A 23,000-nucleotide genomic window follows, 5' to 3' on the forward strand; every position below is an offset into this window, starting at 1 on the left:
TCAAGCGCCTGCCACTCATGTCCCTATAGCACAGATGCTCCTTCCTCCTAGGTTTTGCTCCCTCCCCAACTCTCTGGTTAGTCTATACCACCATGCTTTTCCTGGAACCTGTACAGCAGAGCTAAATAGTTTTAGTTGTTTATGCTTGTGCTTGACTTCTTCTTTTCCTATCTAATGGTTCAGCCAGATCTTAATGTTGGCCTATTTTTTTCTTTTTTAACCTCTTTCTTATCTTGACTGTCCATCTGCCCATTCCAGAATGCAGCCTCCTCCATACTTCTCCTTTCCCCACTGGTTCAGACTTGCCTGAGCCACCTCCACAAGGCTGCTATTAGCAAAACTCTGCCTCTCCCCACAGGGGTCCACTCTCAGCTATTCACGGAAATGGAGAGCCTTATATAACGCACCATATTCATTTGTATTCCGTGTCTGAATTTATTTCTTCATATAGATTTGCCAAATGCTGAAGGATTTCACAGTGAGCCGCTAACAGCCGGTCTCCGCGCCCTGTCTCCAGCTCAGCTTCTTCCTGCCAACCTCTTCTCACCCCAAAAGGTCAGCATCGCCTCTCAGACAGACAGACAGACAGACAGAGGACTGGCCAGCCATCCTTTCTCGTCAGCTGACTTTCTGACTGAAACTAGCCCTTGAGTAAAGTCATAAACGAAAACACTTACAGAGGCAGGCAGGGCACAGCCATAGGGACAAGTGTGGAAGAAGGCTGGGTGCACGCCTTCTATGAGTGCTGGGGACTATGACCAGCGCAAACAAGGGTCACGGATTCACAGCTGAGCTGCAGGGTTGCCGTGAGGCTCAGCTCCTTTGAGGCCATGACTGGTTCTGTGTTGCCAAGATTTCTGTTTTCAGGAGAAACTAGAAAATGGGACTTTGTTAAAATCTAGAATCTGGTAGAAAGGAACACATGACACGCCAATCCTTCCACGTGTGAGGCACTGTATTTAGTCCAGTATATGTGTTCTTGTACTAAACCCTTAAAATAACCTGAAGAGATTAAAAACTGACGCTCAGAGGGGTTATCTAGTTTGCCCAAAGTCACACAGCTAGTAAGGGTCGAAACAGGAATTTGGGCCTAAATGCTGCCTCTATCTTATTTAAAAGTTTCTCTTTTTCATCTCTTGCTGGGCTACAAATTATATGAAGGTGGAAAGGTGGGTCATTTTACAACACATTTATACACTATAGGCTTTATCATCTAGAGGCATTCAGAAACAAGCTATTTCTGGAGACACCTGGGTGGCTTAGTTGGTCAAGCATCTGCCTTTGGCTCAGGGCATGATCTCGAGGTACTGGAATCGAGCCCCATGTCCAGCTCCCTGCTCAATGGGGAGTCTGCTTCTCCCGCTCCCTCTGCTCACCCGAGCCCCACCCCACCCCCGTGCTCTCTCTTTCTCACATAAATAAAAAAAAATCTTTAAAAAAAAGTTATTTCTTCAAAAGCTGTGGTAAGACTATATCCAGGAATGGTTAAGTGTTGCCTTTATTGTTATTTTGCTTCTGAGACCGTTATACTTGCAGGGTTGTTGTAATGGCTGAGCTTGAGGGCTTGCCTTTGTCCTTATTTAAAATGCAAGTACCTCTGCGAGATATTAGGTATTAGGCCTTATCAGTCATTCCTACAACAGTTTGAATGAGTTTATCGGTTCCTTTTCAAATGGGAGCTCATCCGTAGGGAATGAGACTCATAAAACCTGGGAGCTCACAGAGCGGAGATGATGAAATAAACCCAGAGTGGAGTGTGGGACAGTCTGACAACATGGGTCCCTGGATAGCAGGGGCTGAGGGAAAAGGGAGTGAGAAGCAGGAGGTGCCAAAGGAAGTGAGGTGCCAGCTCCTCCATGGGCTGTGTAGGGCCTCTCTACCACTAGGGGTCTCCCTACGTGTCCCAGCGCACACCTCTGGATCTCACAGGAGAAAAGAAGATGGAGGAAAGAAAGCAAGGCAGATGGGGCAGAGTAGTAAAGGAGAATAAGGATAGGGAAATCTCTTAGGGAGGAAGGAGAAGATTCGCAGGAAACCAAGGAGAGAGAGAGGGAGGCTAATAAGAGGGGCACAGGTCCAGTACGGGTATTACCCACACGCTCTGGAAGTGAAAATGCTTACAATAAGGCCATATATGCCCTTTTTGGAGAGAAAAACCTCCTTTTGGTTTACCGGTGGGGAGTTAGACGGGTGGGTGGTTAGTGCTGGCCAGGAGAGAGGGGCACGGAGTAGGCGGCCAGACCATCCCGGTTCTTTCCTCTCCCCCTCTCTCCCTTCCCTCTCCCTGTGCATCCTGCTTTCCACCTGGCCTGGGAAGCCTTTGGGACAGATTTACATTACCTCATCCTCAAGTTCTTTGGGTTTGGGTGGGACTTGAGGTTTCTGAAGAGAAGTCAGGGTCGGCAGAGTGGAGGTCAGCCTGGCTTTTGCTTTTGCCGAAGGCCAGTCGGGCTTACTGGGAAGCGTCCTGCTGAAGGGTGGAGACTGCCTCTGGCTTGACCGATTGTCTTGAAAGGAACAACAACAAAGTGTAAGATGAAAGGAGCTCTGGATCATTCCCTGAGCCAAGTATAAAACCACTCTCGGTGTCTGTGTAGTCAATGTCTATGTAGCCACAAATGATTAATCGGGGCATTGCTTGTAAGTGTAAAATGATATTTGGCAAAAAATCAACTGCCTGTTGACTTACATTATGAAAACCAACAGAATGTCATCAAAAACATCCTCCCAGGGGAGTGATGGGGACCCAAGGACTCAGGAGAGCTGACAGCCCAGCACTCTGCCAAACAGAGTGGATGGATGCCCTTGACGGCAGAGAGGCCTCGGAGGAGTGCTCCTTGAAGGTTCACTGAATACTTAACGGCAGTGAGTCTCAATCCTCCTTACCCATAAGAACCACCTGGGGAACTTTAAGAAAATGCCAAGGCCCAGGGCCCACCCCAGACATACCAGTTTGAACTTGTAGGGAAGGTCCTGACATTATAGGTTTCAAAAGTTTCTAGGTTATTCTAAGGTGTCTTCAGAGTTGCAACTACTCACTGGGTGAACCTACATGTTCTTCCCCTCAGTGATTTCCCTCAAATCATGGGGAGCCCATGAGTTACCCCTCTCTGGAGTGCAGGCTCCAAAGCTAAATGGCTCTGAGTTGGGTCCCTTGCTCTGCCTCTCACGGGCTGCGCTCGTTTGGGCTGGTTATTCATGATTCAACCTCTCCAGGACTGACGTTCCTCATTTTTAAAGTGAGGATCATAATATCCACCTTAGAGGGTTTTTGTGGGGAGTAGGAAGAAAACAGTGGGAGCAGGGAAGCAGTGTGTCTGGCGGAGTGGGTGCCAAGTAAACAGGACTAACATATGGACGGGACATGGTGCAGGGCCAGGCAACAAGGGGGCGCCCAGGGGGAGCGGAGCATGGATTCAGACTGACACAGTGTAGGAGAACCTTAGCATAGGAGTAACCTGGGCGTCCTTATCCTGGGAACAGCCCAGGCACTCACTCTGGCTTCCGCAACTCCCACTGTCCCCCGCCCCGCACCCTTAGCTTCTTGCAACTGCCGCGCCTGCCAAGCCCCCACCTGCTCTCCCCCGGGGGCCTGCTCCTGCCTTGTGGACGGTGTGTGGTTCACCTCACTTTGGATGCCTCCTGGGAAGCCTCTTGTTGGGTGGTGGAGCTGCGTTCAGGCTCTAGGCCATCTGCTTTGCTGTGCCTATAACTCTGTCAGGCTTTCTAGTTTTATTTGCAGCTCTTGGAGTTTACCGGGATTTCTGAACGTAAGATCTAAGCCCATCAGAAGTAGCAAAACACAGAAGCCAGGGTTTGAAGAGCGTGGCCTTGAATGAGCTGCTGCGATACCCTGAATGGTAGTCTCCCAGCCTATAAAATGGGCCCACTGCAGCCCCTTCCTTCCCGGGGCTGTGACGCTTGAACAAGGTCACCAATCTGCTGGGCGGTGTGCGAAGCAGAGCAGTGGAGAGCACGGACTTCAGGGGCTGAGCAGCCCAGCGTGCAGCCTAGACCTGCCACTTACGAGAGCTGGGCCCCGTTCATTCCCTCCTCTGCACCTCACCTTCCTCCTTTGTAAAGTGAGGATGAATACCTCTTCCATAAGCTTCTTGAGAGGGTGAAGTAGGCCACGACTGTAAAGCACTGCGCTATGAACTCTAAAAGCTCTGGGAGTCTGTCTGTCTTGCTGCTGAATGCTCCAGGCTCAGCATAGCTCTGGCACACAGTAGGTGCTCAGTAGGTTAATTGTGTCATGAAGCAAGAGGCGATGCCTGGTGCCCTGTGAGGAGGCAGTCAGTGGCAATGATAATGGACACGGAGCCCTTTACATGTAGGGTCATCACCGACATGCACCCCCATCTCTGCTGAACTTAGTTACCTGCAACACAGGCTTCTTGGGGGACGTTAAAAACCACACTCAGGTCTGGAGGCTACAACTGAGTTGTGCCCATTTAACCCACAGCCAATTCCAGACTTAGAGCTCCTCACCCTCACCCCCACCCCCCAGTGGAAAATCCACAGTCTAGACTCAGAGTGTGACCTGCCTGCGAAGGGGTGGGCATGAAGGAAGGAGGGGCATCAGCAGATACTGGGATCCTTGAAGATCATCCTTGTTCTGTATGGACATCTCAAGAGAAATTTCAGAACGTTTCGTGCAGGAAGACCAAAAAGAAGCAGGGACTAATCTCAGGGTTGACTTCTCATGGGACTATCTGGAGTTGGGGTGGGGTAGGGGTGGGAGCAACCATCAGTGTGTGCTCCTTCTATCTTTTACCTGTTTTCAACACTGCCATTTTCCATTTGGGGCACATCGTTTCTGAATGACCAGATGACCAGTGTGGAGGTGGTGAGAGTGGGAGGTGCCCGCCGTCCTGCCTGCCTGCCCTGTCCCCCTTCCCCTGCCTGGCAGGCTGAGCGCCCAGGGTCTAGGGGGCTGCCTCACCTATATACTCGCCCCTGGCGAAGGGCAGGGCTGGGTGAACGGTTCTTTTCTCCTGCTCGGCAGGTGGCGGCTCGTAACTGTCGTCCCCAGTCTCCTCGGCGGGCAGCACGTACATCTCTGAGTCCGAGTGATCGTCTGGGTGTTCATAGTCGCTGTCCTGCAAGTGCAGACGCCATGCTCAGTGCCCTATCTGTGCTCGGTCATCAGAACAGCACTGGCTTTAGGGGATGGGAGCTGCTCCCCCAGCGTAGGGACCAGAGAGCGAGGCTTGGAAGGGTTGGCTAAGCAAGGTTGGGCAGCCATCAGAGGCAAAGCTGGGGTTGAGGCCGGGCCTTTCTGCCTCCAGAATTTATCACCTGAACCACTATCCTGGGGGAGCATGTGGGCCACTTAACAGGAAGGGTGGCTGAAACTCTGTGTGTCTGCAAAGAAGAACAGTTGGAGATAAAATACATTTTTAAGAAGACAGAAAAAGGACCCAATAAAATAGAATAACCAACAGGTTTCATTTATCATGAATGCTGAGGGTTGAGGGGAAAGATTAATAATGAGAGGGTAAGGGGATGTACAGAGTACACAGATACCTTTGAGGAGATGAGGTTTGTGTGTTTTTAAACGGAGCTGGTAAGCTGCAGGGGCGAGGCTTTTAATCTGACCCAGAGTCCATTCTCTTCCTTTTTGTTTTTCATTTTTAATATAAATTGTATTTAAGTCTGTATTGAAATTATCAAATATTGAATATTCAGTGTATATTGAAATACATCGGCATAGTAACAGTTCAAAAGGATGTAAATAAAGTCTCCTTCCTGGCCTCTCAGTTCCTCCCAGGGGCACCGTTCCAAGCTTCTCGTGCACTTTGTTCAGAGATCACTTAGCTGTCTCCACATGTACATACATTCATGTGCAGGAAATGTTTGATCAGGACTGAAGAGGTCCTCTGCCCACACTGCCTGACACACTGCCTGATCCACACAGGACTTGCCAGTGAATGCACAGTGCACCTGCCTGCCTGCTGCTCTCCTTCCCCTGCAATCCCACACTGCCGCAGGGGTAGTGCGGCACGAGCCCAGTGTTGGCTTCACTGTTGTCTCATCAGGGCCTGTGGCAGGGCCAGCACTGGACGGGAGCGCAGTATGTTTGCAATGAATGATGCGTGAGGGAGTGGGGGCTGCTCCCTTGCTCAGTCTGTGGGGGATGGGGGAGAGGGGAGGAGTGCGGTGAATAGCAGGAGAGGGGCAGAGAAAGGCCGCTGAAAAGAGAGCTTTCCCTGAGGTGGCAGAAGAGCACTGGAAGAGAACAGAAGGAGGTCCTCCTGTCCTTGTCCTAAGCCCCAAGAGTCAGGAAGGGACAGGGAGGGGCAAGGTGAGAAAAGCCTTGTAGGGGGATTTTCCCAATTTCAATAACAGCAGATAGGGAGGCTCAATAATCCTTCCTGGCCATGACTATGAAATTTGGCTGAATAGAATAATGGCAATGATAATTATTAAAACTGACATTTCTATGCACTGCCTACCTCAGCGCCTCTTACCACAATCTCCTGGGAGCTTTTTTAAGCCTTCAGAGAAACTGAGACAGGAGGAGTTGAGTAATTCGAGTCTGCGATCTGTGTTCTGGAGAAGCCATAGCTGTTCTCAAACAGACGGTCCGGAAGGTGGAGTGGGAACGAAAGGGCGGCCCAGGGCGAGAGCCTGAGGCTGTTGGGACCCTCCTCATCCTGGCCAACGGAAGGACCTGATCTCTGTATTTCGGCATCCCAGGGAGACATCAGTGAATGTACTGAGAAAGGGTTGCTTTAATAAGCAACTGGGAACCAAAAGAAGCAGCAGGCCCCCAGACGCATGTGCCAGCGGGGAGCCAGTTTGGGTGCCCACGTTGAGTCAGTTTTCGTGGAGCCGGCATGGGCCTTCCTAGACTTGACTACCTGGGGGCTGGGGAGCAGTGTGCATCCTGGGGAGGACCCGGGGGTCTTCACAGCCCCTTGGGCAGAGCAGCCTGACTGAGAGCCCCAGGCTGGCCGAAGGGGCAGAGAAGGTAGAGGAAGAGCAACTCCCGGTCAGCTGCTCCCGGTAGCCCAACGCTGACCCTGGGCTGCCTACCAGACTGTAACCCCATGAGACCTGAGCTGAGACACGGTGTCCAGGCCCCGGCATGGAATGAATGAATGAGCTGAGCTCCTGCCCTGGACTCTGAAGAGACTGAGGAGGAGGAAATGGGTGCTCAGAAGTGCTGAGCTGGCCCTTCATTTGGAAGATCTTTTCTGTAGGATGCGTACTATGAGCCCCTCCTATTTCCAGCGTAGTGAAATGACTGAATGCCTTTTAATCAAGGGAATTAGAAAGGAGTCTATTCAAACTTCTGAAGGAACGGGTTTTTTTAATTTTATTTTACTTATTTATTTGACAGAGAGAGACAGCCAGCGAGAGAGGGAACACAAGCAGGGGGAGTGGGAGAGGAAGAAGCAGGCTCATAGTGGAGGAGCCCGATGTGGGGCTCAATCCCAGAACGCCGGGATCACACCCTGAGCCGAAGGCAGACGCCTAACAACTGAGCCACCCAGGTGCCCCTGAAGGAACGGTTTTAAAAAAAACCTCCCCTCAAATTATTCTGTTCTGACAAACAAAATTCTTTCATTCATTCATTTAATCCTTGAGCAAGCGCAGTATGTTGGACAGTGGGATGGAAACTTTGAAGAAGGGGGTTTGTGATCAGGCAAAAACCTTAAATTGTTCATTCATTCATTCACTCATTCAGTTAATCAGTTAATATTTATTGAGCACCTACTGAATGCCAGCTACCATGCTGAGCACAGTCCCTGCCCTCATAAAACTTACATTTTAGCAGGGGAAACCAACAGTAAATAAATAGTGAAGAACAGATAATAAGTAGAAAATCAAGCATAAAACAGCTAGCACTCGTGACAGATGCACTTGAGGAAATGTTCAGGGTCCTGAGACAGAGAGCAATGTGAGGAGGAAAGGCCTTCCTGAGGAGACAGTGAAACCAAGCCTGAAGGACAAGAAGGAGCAGCGCAAGTGAGGAAGGATGGGGATGCTCTTTGGTTTCTCCTCTCTTCCCTTCTTCCTTCACCCCCCCAAGGTCCAGGAGTCTGAAATCACTGAGCAGGCATGACCATGACCTGTGATAGGACTGAGGGCAGACTCGCGCACCTGGGCCGTGGTAGACAAGGCCCTGCTTAGGGGTTGCGAGGAAGGCTGGACAGGTCCATCTGGCCTGGAGGCCACAGGCCTGGAATTCATTCTGTGTACAATGGCTATCCAATAAGGTCAAAATAATTGTGAGTGAAGGTTTACTCAATCTTTATTACAGCTGGGACCTTAACTTTGGATGTTTGCCCTTGGGACACAAGCCATCCCCTCCTCTTCAGGCTGATTTTATTTGTGTTTTCTAAGTCCCCACCGTGTGCTTGCTCTTTTTATCCAGCCAGAGAGCTCAGTTTTCCTGGCCTCTCTGGACGCAGAACCCCTCTCAACTTTGCTTCCCCGGTGGCTGGGCGCGGGCAGCCAGCAGGGGGCGCCGCTGTAGTGCATTTGAGTGATCCGTGGCTGCCAGGCCCTGGGAGGAACTCCACACCCAAGTGACCTGCAGAGAAGACTTCTCATCCCCTCTTTCTACAAATCTTTTCTCTGCAGTTGAGAAGGGAGGTACTCCTGTCTCATAGTACTCCAAATAAACTCCATGTGGCGTACCCAGTGTGGAGCTGGGCTCAGGCCCAGTGGGCAGGAGTCCTGTGCTCTCGTTCCACTGGGCCACTGTGTAACTGAGTGGCCGTGGGCAAGTGCTTTTCATTCTCTTAGCCTTGGTTTCCTTATCTGTAAAATGGGGTGTGTGGCTGTGTGGAGGCCCTCTTGGATCCTGCCCAGATAAAACAAACATAGAGTGGAGCAGGCTAACATTCTGGATGAATTTGATATAAATGAAGGGTAATTGTTGTATAAAAAGTTTTTAGGATGTCTTGTCCCTACAAGACTTCACCCAGGAGAGAAGAGACCACAGGGGCCCTGTGGGCTGCGGAGCCACCTGAAAGAGGTTGACGGTTGACTCTGACACATCACCCTCTATGTCATCATGGCCAGGCCCCTCGCTCACTCTGTGGTCCCCAGCATCTGCTACAGTCCTCTTGGTCACAGCAAGCACCTTGGAGTTTAAAAGCGTGATTTTGAGATCTGAGGGCCTGCGTTTGAATTTTGAAACTGCAAGTCACTTAAACTCTCCATGCCTTGGTTTCTTTACCAGTGAAATGAGCAGGGCTGATATTAAAAATATTTGACAACTAGCATGGCTCAGGTCCTGACATGGCCCTAAAGAGTGGTCCAGAGGCCCCCCGCTGTGCTAGGCATTCACTCTTTGGGGCTGGTTTGTTTAGGGCTCCTAGATAATCCTAGGCAATGATGAGGCATTGGGGAATTCAGGGCAGAGGCCTTTGTCAACTGATATGGAAATATTTAAAAACATTTCATATTTGTTTTGGCTGTGCTGGTGAGTACTCCGAACAGCAGCACTCAAGACGGGGATAAGAATGCTTACACACGGTGCTGTGGGAGGATTACGTGAGGTAATGTGGACGAAGCACTTAGCCTGGCACGTAGTGGTGCCAGGTCAGGTCAGCCACTATGGGGTTCTTGCTGCCTTGTCTATCTGCAGGTGACCCTTCAGTCCAGCTAGCTCCCCGCTGTGATGTGCAGCTGACCACCAGCATGTCCTTCAGAAACAAGCCTTTGCAAAGGCCTCCCACTGACCCCGATGGAAAACACCCTCTGGGTCCCAGAAGCAAATACTTACGAAGTCATCGGACCACTGCTCCTCTTCGTCAGCAGGGTTCTCTGCAATGGCACGTGGGAAGCAGAGGGCACAAGCATAAATCTCAGCCAGCCAGCCCCACCCTGTCCACCACTATCCCACGCCCACCTTCCTTGCCCTTGGGCTCCCCGGTCTTGTTTACTTGGCCTTGAACAGTTATCACACTTATCTCATGTTCATCCACTTTCAACTCCTCTTTTTTCAAAATATCAATTCTCAAAGGGAAGTCCCACAGGCAGAGGCATGGTACATCTGAGCCATGTCTGTCTTTGGTAAGGAGCATTTTGGGGACTTTAGAATAATCCAGGAGGCATCTGCAGTTCATACCATGTTCCTTCTCAAGATTGCTATGAATCGATATGTGGGTGGTGTAGTAGAAGAGCAGTGGCCACGGAGTCATATAGACCAAAACCCATGCAGGCTCTGCTGCTAGCTAGCTGGAGAATGGGCGAGACAGCTAACATCTCTGGGCCACGGAGTCATATAGACCAAAACTCCCACGCAGGCTCTGCTGCTAGCTAGCTGGAGAATGGGCGAGACAGCTAACATCTCTGGGCCTCAGTCTGTAAGATGATGGATCACTTCTGGGATTCTCTGTGGCTCCAACTCTGACTTTCTTATTGAAAAGCATTTACCGGGTGCTTTACTACATGCCAGACAATATCACCAGAGTTTTTCACTCAGGTAGCTCTCTCAAAAACCTTATGAGGAAGCTGAGGCCTAGTGAAAATAAGTCATTCGCCCAAGGTCAGATAGCAAATAATAGAGCCAGGAGTTGAACCCTGCAGGCTGACTTCCAAGGGCATGCTCTGGACTCGAATGCCAGGCTACCTCATTGCCTTTGAACGCCAGGGTATAGGTACTGTCCTGGGCTCTGCAGGCAGGATAAAAATGTCTATAACAGGTCTCGAGGAGCTTAGGATCTTGAAGAATGAAATAGATCTGAATTACAGACAGCCAAAGAGAATATCTGACTCCCTTTTCTCCAAAACACATTTAGAGTACGAGAAGCTTAGCATCCATCCCATCACATAAACTGACATTAGAGATTAAATACAATCCACTCAGCCATATAGGAGATCAACCAGGCACAGGTCCACATGGCAGAGTGGCTCCAGAAACTGTACCAGAGAGGCTCCCGGCTCTCCTCCCATCCCCCTGAGCAGCCACGGTGAGGGGGCCCAGTGGATGGTCCCTGAATCCTCCAGGGCCTCAACAGAACATTTTCTTGCCATTTCTAGCCCCTGTTATGTCAAACTACTGACTCCAGCTCTAGGGGGAGTCCAAAGAGGCACAGGGAAAAGAATTGAAGAGAAAAAATGGTGGCCCGAAGGAGGGGTTTAGACCAGAGTGGCCAGATTTTAAGCTATGGCAGCAACAGCGCCCTCTCTTGGGAAAAACATGATAGGCACTAAGAAGGAGCTTTATTTTATGAGCCAAATAATGGGTCCAACTCTGACATTCGCAGAAGATAATTCTTACTAAATTATGATTTGGGCTAACATACCGAATTAGAGGGTACTGCAATCACTGGGGTTTTCCAAGAAACTCAAGAAGACTAGGTAAATCCTCTTCTCAATATACCAATACCTGGCACAGAGGACGATACATTTCTAATACCTTAAGTTTGGGGATAATTGAAGATCAGCACTTAAGGTGGCAAGATGTTTTTGTTTCAACCTTTAAAATAGAAACCTTCATAAAATACCTTTATAAAACACACTTCCCTGCCTTGGTGAGCTGTGTTTGCAGAGCCTTTTCTCAGTGAGCCAGGGCCCACTTTCCGGTCACTGCTGAAAGTACTTGCAGAAGCCGTGTAACTACTTTTCTTGTCCCCATTATCTTTCCTCTCCAACACATACTTCGTACTGTTTCTAGTGATTTTCTTAAAATAAGGTTTGGACTTGCTGCTCCTGTCCTCAAGAATCATCAGTGGCTCCCTATGGAGTAAAGTCAAGGCTCTATGTCAACACATTTGGATGCCACCCGCTCCTGTCCTTCCCTGGACCTCTCTTGCAGTCTTCCATGTTCACTCACAGTGATACTGGGCAGCGTGTTCCTCCCAGCCTGCACTTCTGATCGTTCTCTGCTCTGTCCGGGCTATTGCCCTGGCCCATCTTCCTTCTCTGTGTGGAAATCCCTGTTACACTTCTACCATACGGTCTTCCCCAGCCCCTCAGGTTCCAATCCATGACTCCTTCCTCTGGGCCCTTGTAGGTGCTGCTGGCACCCTGACAGCACGTGTGGTCCATTCTGCCCTGTGCTATGACCATTTGTTTGTGCCTCTCTGTATGAAAAACAAGGCCTATTTAATTTATCTTTGTATCTGGATGACATTTGACATTTGTAATCCATGCAGTAATAAAAGTATGAGCCAACAAATGAGATGAAGGAACAAAAATTAGGATACCAATAATAGATTCCATTTATTAAACACTTTCTATGTGCTCAGGGCTAAAATGAGTGTATTTTTTCAATTATCCTCCAAATAGTGCTTTGTGGTAGGTGCCGTTATGATCTCAATTTCATAGTTGAGGAAACCGGAGCTAAGAGACGTTGCAAAACTTGTCTGAGGCCACATGGCTGGTGAGTGTGGGGGCGGGTTGGAGGCCAGGCTACCTGTGTTTGCCCCTGTAGCTGAAGTCTCATGTAAACTGCCTGGCCCTCTACTGAGCCTTCAGATAAAACCTAGGAGAAACAAGAATGGCCCAATCCAGGGCTCATGGAGCATTGAGGCAGAAAAGAGAAAAAAGCATCACCTTGTGGTAGAAGTTGCCTGATGGCGCCCTCCTTCCCCCAGCTACACCCATCTCCTGGTCCTACAAGCAACTCACAACATCCTACTCTTAAAGTCACAGCCTGCAGGCCATTTCCCAAACTAAAAAGCATGATTGTCGAAAGTACTAGATCCAGGGGCGCCTGGGTGGCTCAGTTGGTTAACTGTCTGCCTTCGGCTCAAGTCGTGATTTCAGGGTCTTGGGATCGAGTCCCATATGGGGCTCCCTGCTCCTTGGGCAGTCTGCTTCTCCCTCCCCCTCTCCCTCTGCTCTCTGCTTGTGCTCTCTCTCTCTGTGTCAAATGAATACATAAAATCTTTTAAAAAATAAATGAAAGATAAGAATACTTTGAAAACAAAACAAAACAAAAACAAAGTACTAGATCCAAAGTACTGGGTGTTTGTCCAGCATCTCACGGAGCCTCCTAAGTGAGTGGGTTGTGGTTTTAGAACCAGGCTCCCTGGCTTCAAATCCTGGCTCTGCTCTTTACTTCCTGCTTGGCAGTGGACCAGGACTTTGTTTAAAGCTCAATTTCTCACCTGTGAAACAAGGGTAAGAATAGTGCCTGCCTCATGTGTTTATGAGAATCAAGTAATACAATACATGTGAAGTGCTTCCCAAAGCCTGGCACACGGTAAATGCTGTATTAATGTTACTTATCATTGTCTTGGGTATTGACAATGTCTTAACCCTCAAAACAATACCAATTCTATTTCATGCTAATGGCAACCACACAATATGGCTACCATAAAGAAATAGACCCAAGAGAGCCTCTAGTGTAGAGGGTGATGCTTTCAGGAGGGCAAGTTCAAGTTTAATATGAACTGGGTGGTTTAACTTGGGATATAAGGTTGCACGCCCCTGGCAGAAAGCTGAGATGCTGGTTGGGCCTCCTTATTAGGGAGAGCCTTTCCAGTTGTGGCATGTACCTGGGTTGGGGCTTATGTTCCATTTACAGTGTCACAATCCCATGCCCATAATAGAGAGGCTCCTCCCCTTGCCTAGCCCAAGCTTTGTGATTGACGTGCCTCCCCAAGCCTGTGGGCACAGCAGCTGGCACTGTGAGGCACGTGGGAATGCCATGATGGCCCCACCTCAGTGTCCCCTCCAGGGTTTGGAGCTTGGGCTCTGGGGTCAGCTGCCTTGATCAAAAGCCTGATTCTGCCACTTGCTAGCAGCGTGAACAGGCAAATTGCTTAACCTCTGGGCATCCGTTTTCTTACCACGGAAATGGATGCTAAGTAGAGCCTGTGTCATGCGGCTTTGCAAGAATGAAATGAAATAGCCCAGGGAAAGTGAGTAGAAGGGCGCCTGACATCCATCCATTGAGTAAGAGCCTAATGGATGCTGCTGGTTACTATTAATCTACTTTAATAACAACCTGAAGGATAGATCAGCACTGTCCTCTCCAAGCAGGAAGCTGAGGCTCAGGGAAGTTATAAAACGTTTCTAGGTTCACAGTGTTTAGGGGCCAAAGCCGGGACCCCAAAGTCCAAGATCTTCTCACCCAGCCATGGAGGTAACAGACCTAGAGTCTAGAAGAACAGCCATGTATCACACTGAGGACAATCCAGGGCAGTGTAAGCTTTCCTGACAAATGTCTCAACACCTGGAATCACCGCCAGGTGCTGGGAAAGTTCTGCTAAGGGTGTGCTCAGCAAAGGCTGAGGGCTTGCATGAGGCTGTGTGGTGAAAGTGGGATTGAATGGGGCCTTGAAGGATGGCCAGGACTCGAGTGAGAGAACAAAAATGAAGGAGGGCATCCTCCTTCCACCCCCTAAGGCTGAGGCCTGTGTCTCAGCCCTAGAGGCAGGGCTTAGCTGATGGCTGGAAGGGGCATCCATAAGGCATGTGCCTGGAACGAACACGCTGTATTGGAGAGTCAGGGGAGAAAACAAAGCCAGATTGGTTGCCAGTCAAGGGGGTGATCCAGCCACAGAGGCCACTGTACATCCCAGTGACAAGCTGGAGGCAGGGAGGCTGATGAGGGCGGTGTTTGAGCAGTTCAGGCATGAAGAGACAAAGGCTGAACCAGACCAGGGGGCTTGGGAATGGGAAAGGATGGCTGGAAGGAGAGTAAAAGAGTCTGTGGCAAGAGCTTGAGTGAAGGGATGAAACCAAGGGTGTGAATGGAGCCTTTCTGTCCTGGGTCATGAGCACCAGAGACCCTGGGCATTGCGGGGTGCCCTCCACACTGTGTGTCTGACACCTGCTCAGTTGTGGCCCTGAGTCAGCTCTGGAGGCCATGCTCTGGGCCACTGGGCCTGCAGCTTCTCCTCTTACAGAGCTGGTGGTGGGATGTGGAGAAGCAGTGGGACGGCTGCAGTGGGATGCAGGAAGGAAAGAAGGAAAGAGGCTGGGTGAGATGTGGTGGTGGAGGCGGATGCAGGGAAGGAACAGAAAGCAGAACTACAGAGGCTGCGGGGGAGGCAGCCTGTGGACAGTCCCCCTGGGAACACCCCAAGAGGAGAAAGGGATGTGACCATGTGGGGAGCTGAACTGAGCTAACTAGGAGAGGTGATTTGCATCTAAAAACTTCACATCTTAAAAAGTCCCTTTGTCTGCATGTCCCTTCATCCCTTCTCAGAGCCTTATTAACAGGGGGGTGGGAGGACTGAGTCCTGGCTTGGCCATCGCCTGGCTGTATGACCTTAGGCAGCCCCTTGGCCTGTCTGGTCTCCAGTTACCCCTAACATGAGAAGCTAAGGGTGAGTGGTCTTTCAGGACTTTCCAGGTTTTCAAATACCTTCAAGTCCAACTTTCATTCCTCTATTCTTAGTTCCATGAGGCGGGACTGATGGTGAATGCAGCTCTCCCCATGTCAGCCTTGCTGGTATCATGAGTCAGAGTGGAGACAGGGAGACAAAAAATCAAGTGAATGTTGGCTTCAGTAAGGACACTAGGGCAAGGGCGAAGCAGTGTTATAGTTCGCTTCTTTAGTGGACGGAGGGCTGCTATGGATTCCCTGTGCTTATTACAACAGCCTCTGGGTATTAGGGCCCAAGGGTCCAAGGAGAGAGGCCTCGTTCAGTTTTGACCACTCAGGGGTGTGTGGATGGCCAGCGGAACGTCCCTCCACCAACAGTGTGACCTTAGGCAAATACTGACCTGTTGGCATTCTCATTTATTATTGGACTTCCCTCTAGTCATGAAGCACCTGAGGTCGGGGGCTATATTTTGTTCCCTACTCCGTATCTAGTAGAGTGAGTGTCACACAGGACGTACTGCGTCATATTTGTCAAATGAGTCAAAGAATGTGTGAAACAGCAGAAGCACCTGGAGATACTGATTCCAGAGAAGAAACTATTCAAATGACCTAATTTCTTAATTTTATCCTTGGAGTTACACAGAACAACCCTATCTTTGTTTTCTTGAATGTCTAAAGACTTGTGCTGTGTGGCCATGAGGACAGACTTAGGAAGCCACTAGGAAATGGACTGCATCTCTGTCCTGCCAGGCCTGTCTGTCCTTGACAGGACCAAAGAGGCTTGGGAAGTCATCACAGGAAATGTCCAAACAGAAAGTAGGCCTCATTTGTGGTGCATGTTGGTGGGGGAGGGGAGGTAAGCACTGGGTTGGACATTAGGCCGTCGGATCTTTGGGTCTCCTTTTAGACCTGGGACTCCATGATTCCATAATTTTCCATCAAAATTCAGGGTGCTTAGCAGATGTCATTTGCTTTGTTTTCTTTTCTTTTTTAGAACTTGGGAGAGAAGGATGAATTTGTTCTCATTTATTAACTAAGCATCTTGCTTGAGGTTTTTTTTTTCCCCCTTGGCTTTTGATCAGGTAGATTTTAAAGGTCAGGACAGGGTCTTTATTTTTTCATTTATTTTTATCTTTTCACTGCAAAGGAATCTCCTGGTCAACTGTTGAGACTTGCTGACTGATTGGCAAGGTGAGGTCAAAAAGTACTCTGTAACCTAGAAATTCTGGAAAGTGGTCCAACAGGTCAGTCACCAGACTTGATATGTTGGTCCGCATTTCTTAGTGTGATAAGATTTAATTAGTGCCTAAGAGGAACTCAACTGTCTGATTTATTGCTATCTTGATCAGAGACAGAAAAAGATATATAGTAAGCATCCTTTAAGGTTGCGATTTGGTTCTAGTTGTTGTGCTGTAGAGGAAGAGACTTCATTGATGTCTGTAGCCTTGTGGTTTTCATGAAGGGCTATATAGGCCTGTCCATGTCCAGGAAATCTTTATATTTAAGCCAGCAGAAAGATAATTTGGACCTATCTTCCCAAGGCATTTCTTCTCAAAAAGGGAAGTATGTTGGATAATTTATTGCTCACCACTGCCATAAACAATACCAATCTCAAGACTAACTACCCTCCGCTGACAAAAATTGATCCTAGTTGGAATGGGTAGCAGGGCTAATGTCAGCGAGGACTGGATAACCATGCACCATCAATAATTTATCCTCCCCACCCCCACCACCCCGCTCCAACCCCCACTGACCCTCAAGTATCCATTTTAACAATCTCTATCCAGGAAGCCTTCCCTTCCCCTCTTCCTCCACACCCTCCACCTCAGATTAGATTAGACACTGCTGTATGGACTTTCATAGAACTTTGTGCTTCCCCATAACCCTGAACTCCAATTGCTTTTACATCATTGTATCTTCTTTTCTTCACTATAAATACCGTGAGGGTGGAGGCTATATCTGTCCTGTTCAGCACTGTATCTCTACTTAAAACCATGTATGTGCCTGGCACATGGAAGATACTTAACAAATGTTTGATAAATAGATGAGTGGATGGATGGATGGATGGATGGATGGATGGATGGATGGGATACTACACCTCTACTATAGTCAAATGCCTAACAGATTTGGGCATTCTTAAAATTAGGATGGGCACTCTTGTTTTCAAAAGAGTAGAACATAGTTCCCTTTTCAAGAAGTAAATATGAACACGAAATTAATCAAGAGTCCAAGTATTTTAGGAATACTCTTACCTGAGGCATAATCCCTTTGAGGAACACTCGGAGGTGCTTTGACTTTCAGCCTATAGATAACAACCATTAGACAAATGGTCAGTGAGTAGGACAACTACTGTCAAGGCCCATAATAGAAGCACATGTAGAGATAACAGACAGATAACTAATAGCATAATGGCTTCTTTTGGACCCATCACTTTGAAAGCCTAAATGTATTGTGAATGGAGCAAAGCCATTAATCAGAAGTCTCCCACCTCCCTCATCACCCCAGCATGTAACGGGGCTGTGACTTGGCAAAGGTGAAGTCCAGTGGTGGAAGGGTTTTCAGAGGTCAGAATACTAGCAAGCACAGAGTTCAGAGGTTCAAGGAAGAGAAATGTTGATTGGTTGATAGGACGGTAAGAGAAGATGAATTCTATTTTAATAAGTAACTTAATAAATGCTTTAAATATCAAGAAAAATAGGAGCTTTAACAGAGCACTTGGGTTGTAGGTTGGGCTGAGATCACTTTGGCACTATTAACCAAAGTGCCAAACAAGTGAGCAGTGAGCGTCTGCAGGGTGGGCACTGTGATATTTAGCTTATTGAGAAGTCGAACTGTTTCAAGCACTCTCAAAACTACTTTAGTATCTTCATGCATATATAAAATGTTTGAATATTCACAATCCTTCCCCCTTCACTAAAAGAAGAAAATTAAAATTACATTTTAAAAATGTATCCCAATTTTTAGGCTTACTATAAATTGTGACAACACCTCACATTCTATTATTTGAAATGGGTAAGTTTTCTAGTAAATTACTATTCTTAATAATAGTTGCCCATTTTATTTAAGAATGATTTGCTTAATGAAATTTAAAGTATATATAAATAAAACCTACATCCAGTAGCCTTTATTTACTAAAACATCACATCCTTTTTTAGAAGCACAGCATAAGGTAACCATTACATGCAAAACATATTTCATTTCTTGTGGGAAAAAGCAGTACAGAAATTCATGTCCGATTACAAAAAATTAGCCCGATAAACCAGAATTGTGATGTTGCAAAAATAACAATACTTATATTTGCATAGAAATTCTGCTTTTTGTTTCCCCAAAGATTCTCAGATCTATTATTTTATCCAATTCTCACGGCAAGCCAGCGTGTGCTGGGGAGATAATATCTTTAGACTTCTGATGAGGTCCAGAGAGAAAGATTAGCCATGGTGTTATAGGGGGGAAAAAAAGCACAAAAACAAACAAGGAATGGTTCCAGGTCTGTTCTTGGACTGGTAAAATTTCGAAAAACACAAACCAACCATTACCAGTTATTGTCATCATTTCATAAGAGAAAAGAAGGGGTATTTTAACACCCAAAATGTCTGGAGGTTATCATCTCGGGATAAAGGACAGACTCAGGAAGGGGCTGGTGGTTACTGAACACCGACCAGGAATAAGAGCTGTGGTTTGGGCCTCACTTAGCAGCTGGCAGCTGCATGCCAACCCCCAACGCTTCAAGGTCCTTATTTTCTCATTTGGCCATGGACCAGTGACAACTCTGTCATGGTCTTGTGTTAGGAAACCAGTGTGTTCAACCGTGCTTCCTCCTTTCAAGGTAGCACCTGTTGCCTGGCAACGAGTAAGAGCGTAACAGCAGGTCACTCAGAACCAAAGGGCCACTGACTTCACCCAGGGTAACGGCTATGGCAGCCATATTTTCCAAGCTGAGAAGAAACATCGTTTGTCAAGTAAAAGTGTATTTTGGGAACAATGGGCATAATAAAACAGAAACTGTCTGAAAAACTTTGAGCTCCATGGCTACTGTAAGTATGCCTGACCATGGAATAGAGAGACTTTTTACACAGAAGCTTCGTATTATTGAGAAAACTGGTGTGTTGTAAAACTGACAACTGTGGGATAATTAATCTAGAATCACTACTGATTAAAACAATGACTAGCAGGGTTCTCTCATGTCAATGAGATTCTGCATGTGTCAGAAATATTGAATGAGAATAATCACACACCTCTCTCCACCACAGGACAGAACATGAGGACAAATCTTCCTCCTCTAGGAGATGCCCCACAAGCAGAAGACCATTTTAACTATTTTATGATAATCACTTATACATACTGAGACTCATTTGCATTTTATAGTCTAAAAACACCATAAAACATGATTTCGTACTTTCAAGATTAACAAAGACCAAACAGAATGAAGACATTTTGTTCTGAAGGCATAGGGAAAAGAACTTTTATACACTATATTAATGGTACAAAATTTTTGGAAAGCAGTCTGGTAATATCAATAAAAATTTCAAGGGCATAAATTCTTCCATCTAGAAATTTCATTTTAGGAATTTAGCTTTCTGGTATACTCAAAATCTCTAAAAATTATTTATCAACATATTATTTATGACAGTTAAGTTGAAAGAAATGGCCACAATATTTTTAGTGATCTTATCGGATTGCCCTCCAAGAATATGTCAGTTTAAACTCCCACATCTCTTTCCCTTTAAAAAGTGTTCACCAATACATAGCTGGTTAAATGAATGATAATATATTTATAGCAGACTATTAATCAGCTGTTCAAAATGGCATATGCCTTATTTTTACATACCATCAAACCAAGACGTCCATGACATAGCATTAAGTAAAACCACTAAGCAAAGTCACGTTGGTAGAATGGTTTATGAAGTACAATGCCATTCATGATGAAAATGGATGTGTGCATAGGTGTGTACTATATCATGTACGTACAGATATATATACCAGACTCACTCACGACAATGTCTATTTCCCCAGAGTTGGTTAAGGTGGAGATATGGAGAAGTGGAAGATTTTGACTTTATACAATTCTGAACTCTTTGATTTTTTTTTTTCCCCTGAGGAATCTCTACTACTTTCGTTATCTGAATAAAAGAACTTAAACAAAAAGTTAATGGAATACCATTTCTTCTCTCCTCTTAACTTAGATTTTGAGTGGCAAATACAAGTATGTATAATTTTTATCTTCTTTTTTTTTTTAAATCTTAAGAGTTTTTGATGTGCAGGAAGCTTAGAAATTCTAGCTTTCTCTCTCCAAGCGCAAATTGAAAACACTATTTTAAAGCGGTAATGGAAAGAGCAAAAATTGAAATATGGAAAACAGGCATGGCATCCTAAAGATGCTAGGACTGTGTTCTTATAACTTCTTTTTTGGATCTCTCTAAGCGTGTCCTGGTGGACTTTAACTAAACAGTTATAGAAGCTGATTGTCCTGTTTCTGTAAACATCTTTGTTGATATTTGCTGGCACCTTGAGTGATACAGCTCACTTTTACTGCAATGAGAGGGAAAAGCAAAGTACCCTGAGTTGATCACTCCATTCATTTGCCATGTTTCCTGAATATGGATCTTATCACCATGGACTCTAGCCGTGAGTAAGAAAGGGTTACATGCTAAAGAGGCTGCAACTCCTTACTTGCATAACAGAGAACTTTGTTCTCTTCCACCTAGCACAGTCTGCAATAATGTGTTATTAATATAAATGAATGCTTACATAGTGCTATGGAGTTTAACTTACTTTTTGATTTTGTTCATTATTCCACCTTCATTGTTCTTGATATCATGGACCATCTTTTGAAGCTGCCTGCAAGAAACAAAATTAAACATAAAATATTAATAACTAGGTTGATTTTTTAAAAAGTTTTCTGTCCTTCCTGAATATAAAAAGAGAGAAAAAAGGCCTACAATAAACCCCCCAAACAGCATGAATCGTATTATATTTAATGAAGTTGGCCCTCTGCTACTTGAGTGAAGGGAAAGTGTGACTGATTCTGTAAAAGGAACGTGGTCATTGGGCCATGTCCCTGTCCCTGTCCATTGGATGTCTGGGCCAGGCTCAGGCTCTGAAGAGAAATTGTGATTTCTAGATCTGCCCATTCTGAGGACACAGGTGAGGCAAAAGCCCTCTGATAAACCTCGCTGTTCACCAATGATTGTTCTTAGAGCATTCACATTGCAAGATGGAGCTACCTTGAAGGACACATGAGCTGAAATCAGGTCCAAGATTTTTTTGGGGTGAACTTTACTAGGTAGAATCTAGAAAAACTGTCACCAAAAAGTTGTACATACACAGAAGCCATAAAGAAAATGATTACTGAATCTGACTGCATACACACTTGGAAACTCTGTAAAACAAAAAGTAACATGCACAAGATCAAAAGATAAATGATGTGCTGGTAGAAATATTTGCGACACAATAATAATGATGATTCTGTGTTTTGATTGACAAAGAAATCTTATGGCTCAGCAAAATAATTATTAATAATTCAGTAGGAAATGGGCAAAAGATGTGAACACATAGCTAACAGAAAAGAACGAGTGGCCAACAGACTAATGAAAAGATATTTAACACTACTTATATTTAAAGAAATCTAAATCGAAACAACGATGAGCTATGTTCTACCTATCAGACCGGCAGAACTTAACATGATAACACCCTGGGTAGATGGGATACAAGAATACAGATATTCTTGGGAATGCACATTGTTACAATCAGCATCTGTTAAATTTTAAAACCTTCATGCCTTTTGACCCAGAAATTCTACTGCTAGGAATTTGCCATCATAAACACGGTCATAAAACCATGCCATATGTACACATAAGCATTTTGCGTAATAACCATAATCCTTCCTGCTTCCCTCCTAAAAAACCTGGAAACAACCTAAATGCCCATCAATCATTAAAAGGGAACTAGTTACTTAAACTTTGATAAAACCATACAATGGAATACCACAGACCCTTAAAAAAAAAGAAAAGAAACACACACCTCTATTGCTGACACATAAAAATCCCCAACACATATTAAGTTAAACAGAAATGATGAAGGAGAGGGAAAAAAAAAAAAGGAAGAAAGGAAGGGAAGTTCAGAATAATGCGCATCACATATTTTTTCTATGGAATGAGAAAGGACACGTACATTCCTGAGTCAGTATGTGCCTAGCTTTTTAGAAGGATATGCAAGCAGTTATTCAAAGATTGTTTTCAAAGGCAATAGAATGTCCTCGTACAAATTAGGAAAAGGTACCCCTTTCCTCTGGGTGAACACCTGTGCCGTGGCAGGGCGCACAGCCTGGCAATCCATCAAGGAATAGATTTCAGCCTCTATTTCTCAAGGCTGGGTGTCCTTGTATCAACTGTGTGGTGAAGGCTGGCGGCTTAAGCGGGGATGGGGGCTTCCATTTTATAAAAAGTAGACTTTCTCTTCACAATGAAGATTTTTCTGTATTATTTGAATGTTCATAGCTTGTCCATATATCATTTCTATTACCTGTTTTATATACATATATAGAAAAAAATGTTAACAGGGTCGGAGTACAGGGCCATGGTTTTTCTTTTCATAATAACTTTCTGACTTAAGATATATATATAAGTATATATTACTTATATATATAAGTACATATATTTCTATTTTAATATATATTAAATAATTTTAATATATAGTTTATATATTAAATAATTATATATTATATTTAATATATAATATATAAAGTATATTATAC

At 45.9% G+C, this 23,000-nt stretch overlaps 1 protein-coding gene across 6 annotated transcripts in view; it reads right to left on the minus strand.

Moving 5' to 3' along the window:
- The window catches only part of BLNK (B cell linker), an 81,528-nt gene that overhangs the window by 29,764 nt on the left and 28,764 nt on the right, over window positions 1–23,000 (minus strand). For 3 of the 6 annotated variants that reach the window (XM_019797244.2, XM_011222019.3, XM_034663049.1), the window contains exons 2-7: window positions 21,020–21,085; window positions 17,500–17,549; window positions 9,746–9,786; window positions 5,302–5,367; window positions 4,946–5,102; window positions 2,341–2,507 (exon numbers count right to left, since the gene is read on the minus strand). In XM_019797244.2, the coding sequence (XP_019652803.1) occupies window positions 2,341–2,507; window positions 4,946–5,102; window positions 5,302–5,367; window positions 9,746–9,786; window positions 17,500–17,549; window positions 21,020–21,085 (547 nt within the window). Of the gene's footprint in view, window positions 1–2,340; window positions 2,508–4,945; window positions 5,103–5,301; window positions 5,368–9,745; window positions 9,787–17,499; window positions 17,550–21,019; window positions 21,092–23,000 lie in introns of those variants that run through there. The other 3 variants (XM_011222020.3, XM_002916991.4, XM_034663050.1) reach the window with 2 other exon arrangements.

The sequence above is a fragment of the Ailuropoda melanoleuca genome, chromosome 6, assembly GCF_002007445.2.
Source record: "Ailuropoda melanoleuca isolate Jingjing chromosome 6, ASM200744v2, whole genome shotgun sequence".
In the NCBI taxonomy this organism is placed as follows: Eukaryota; Metazoa; Chordata; class Mammalia; order Carnivora; family Ursidae; genus Ailuropoda; species Ailuropoda melanoleuca.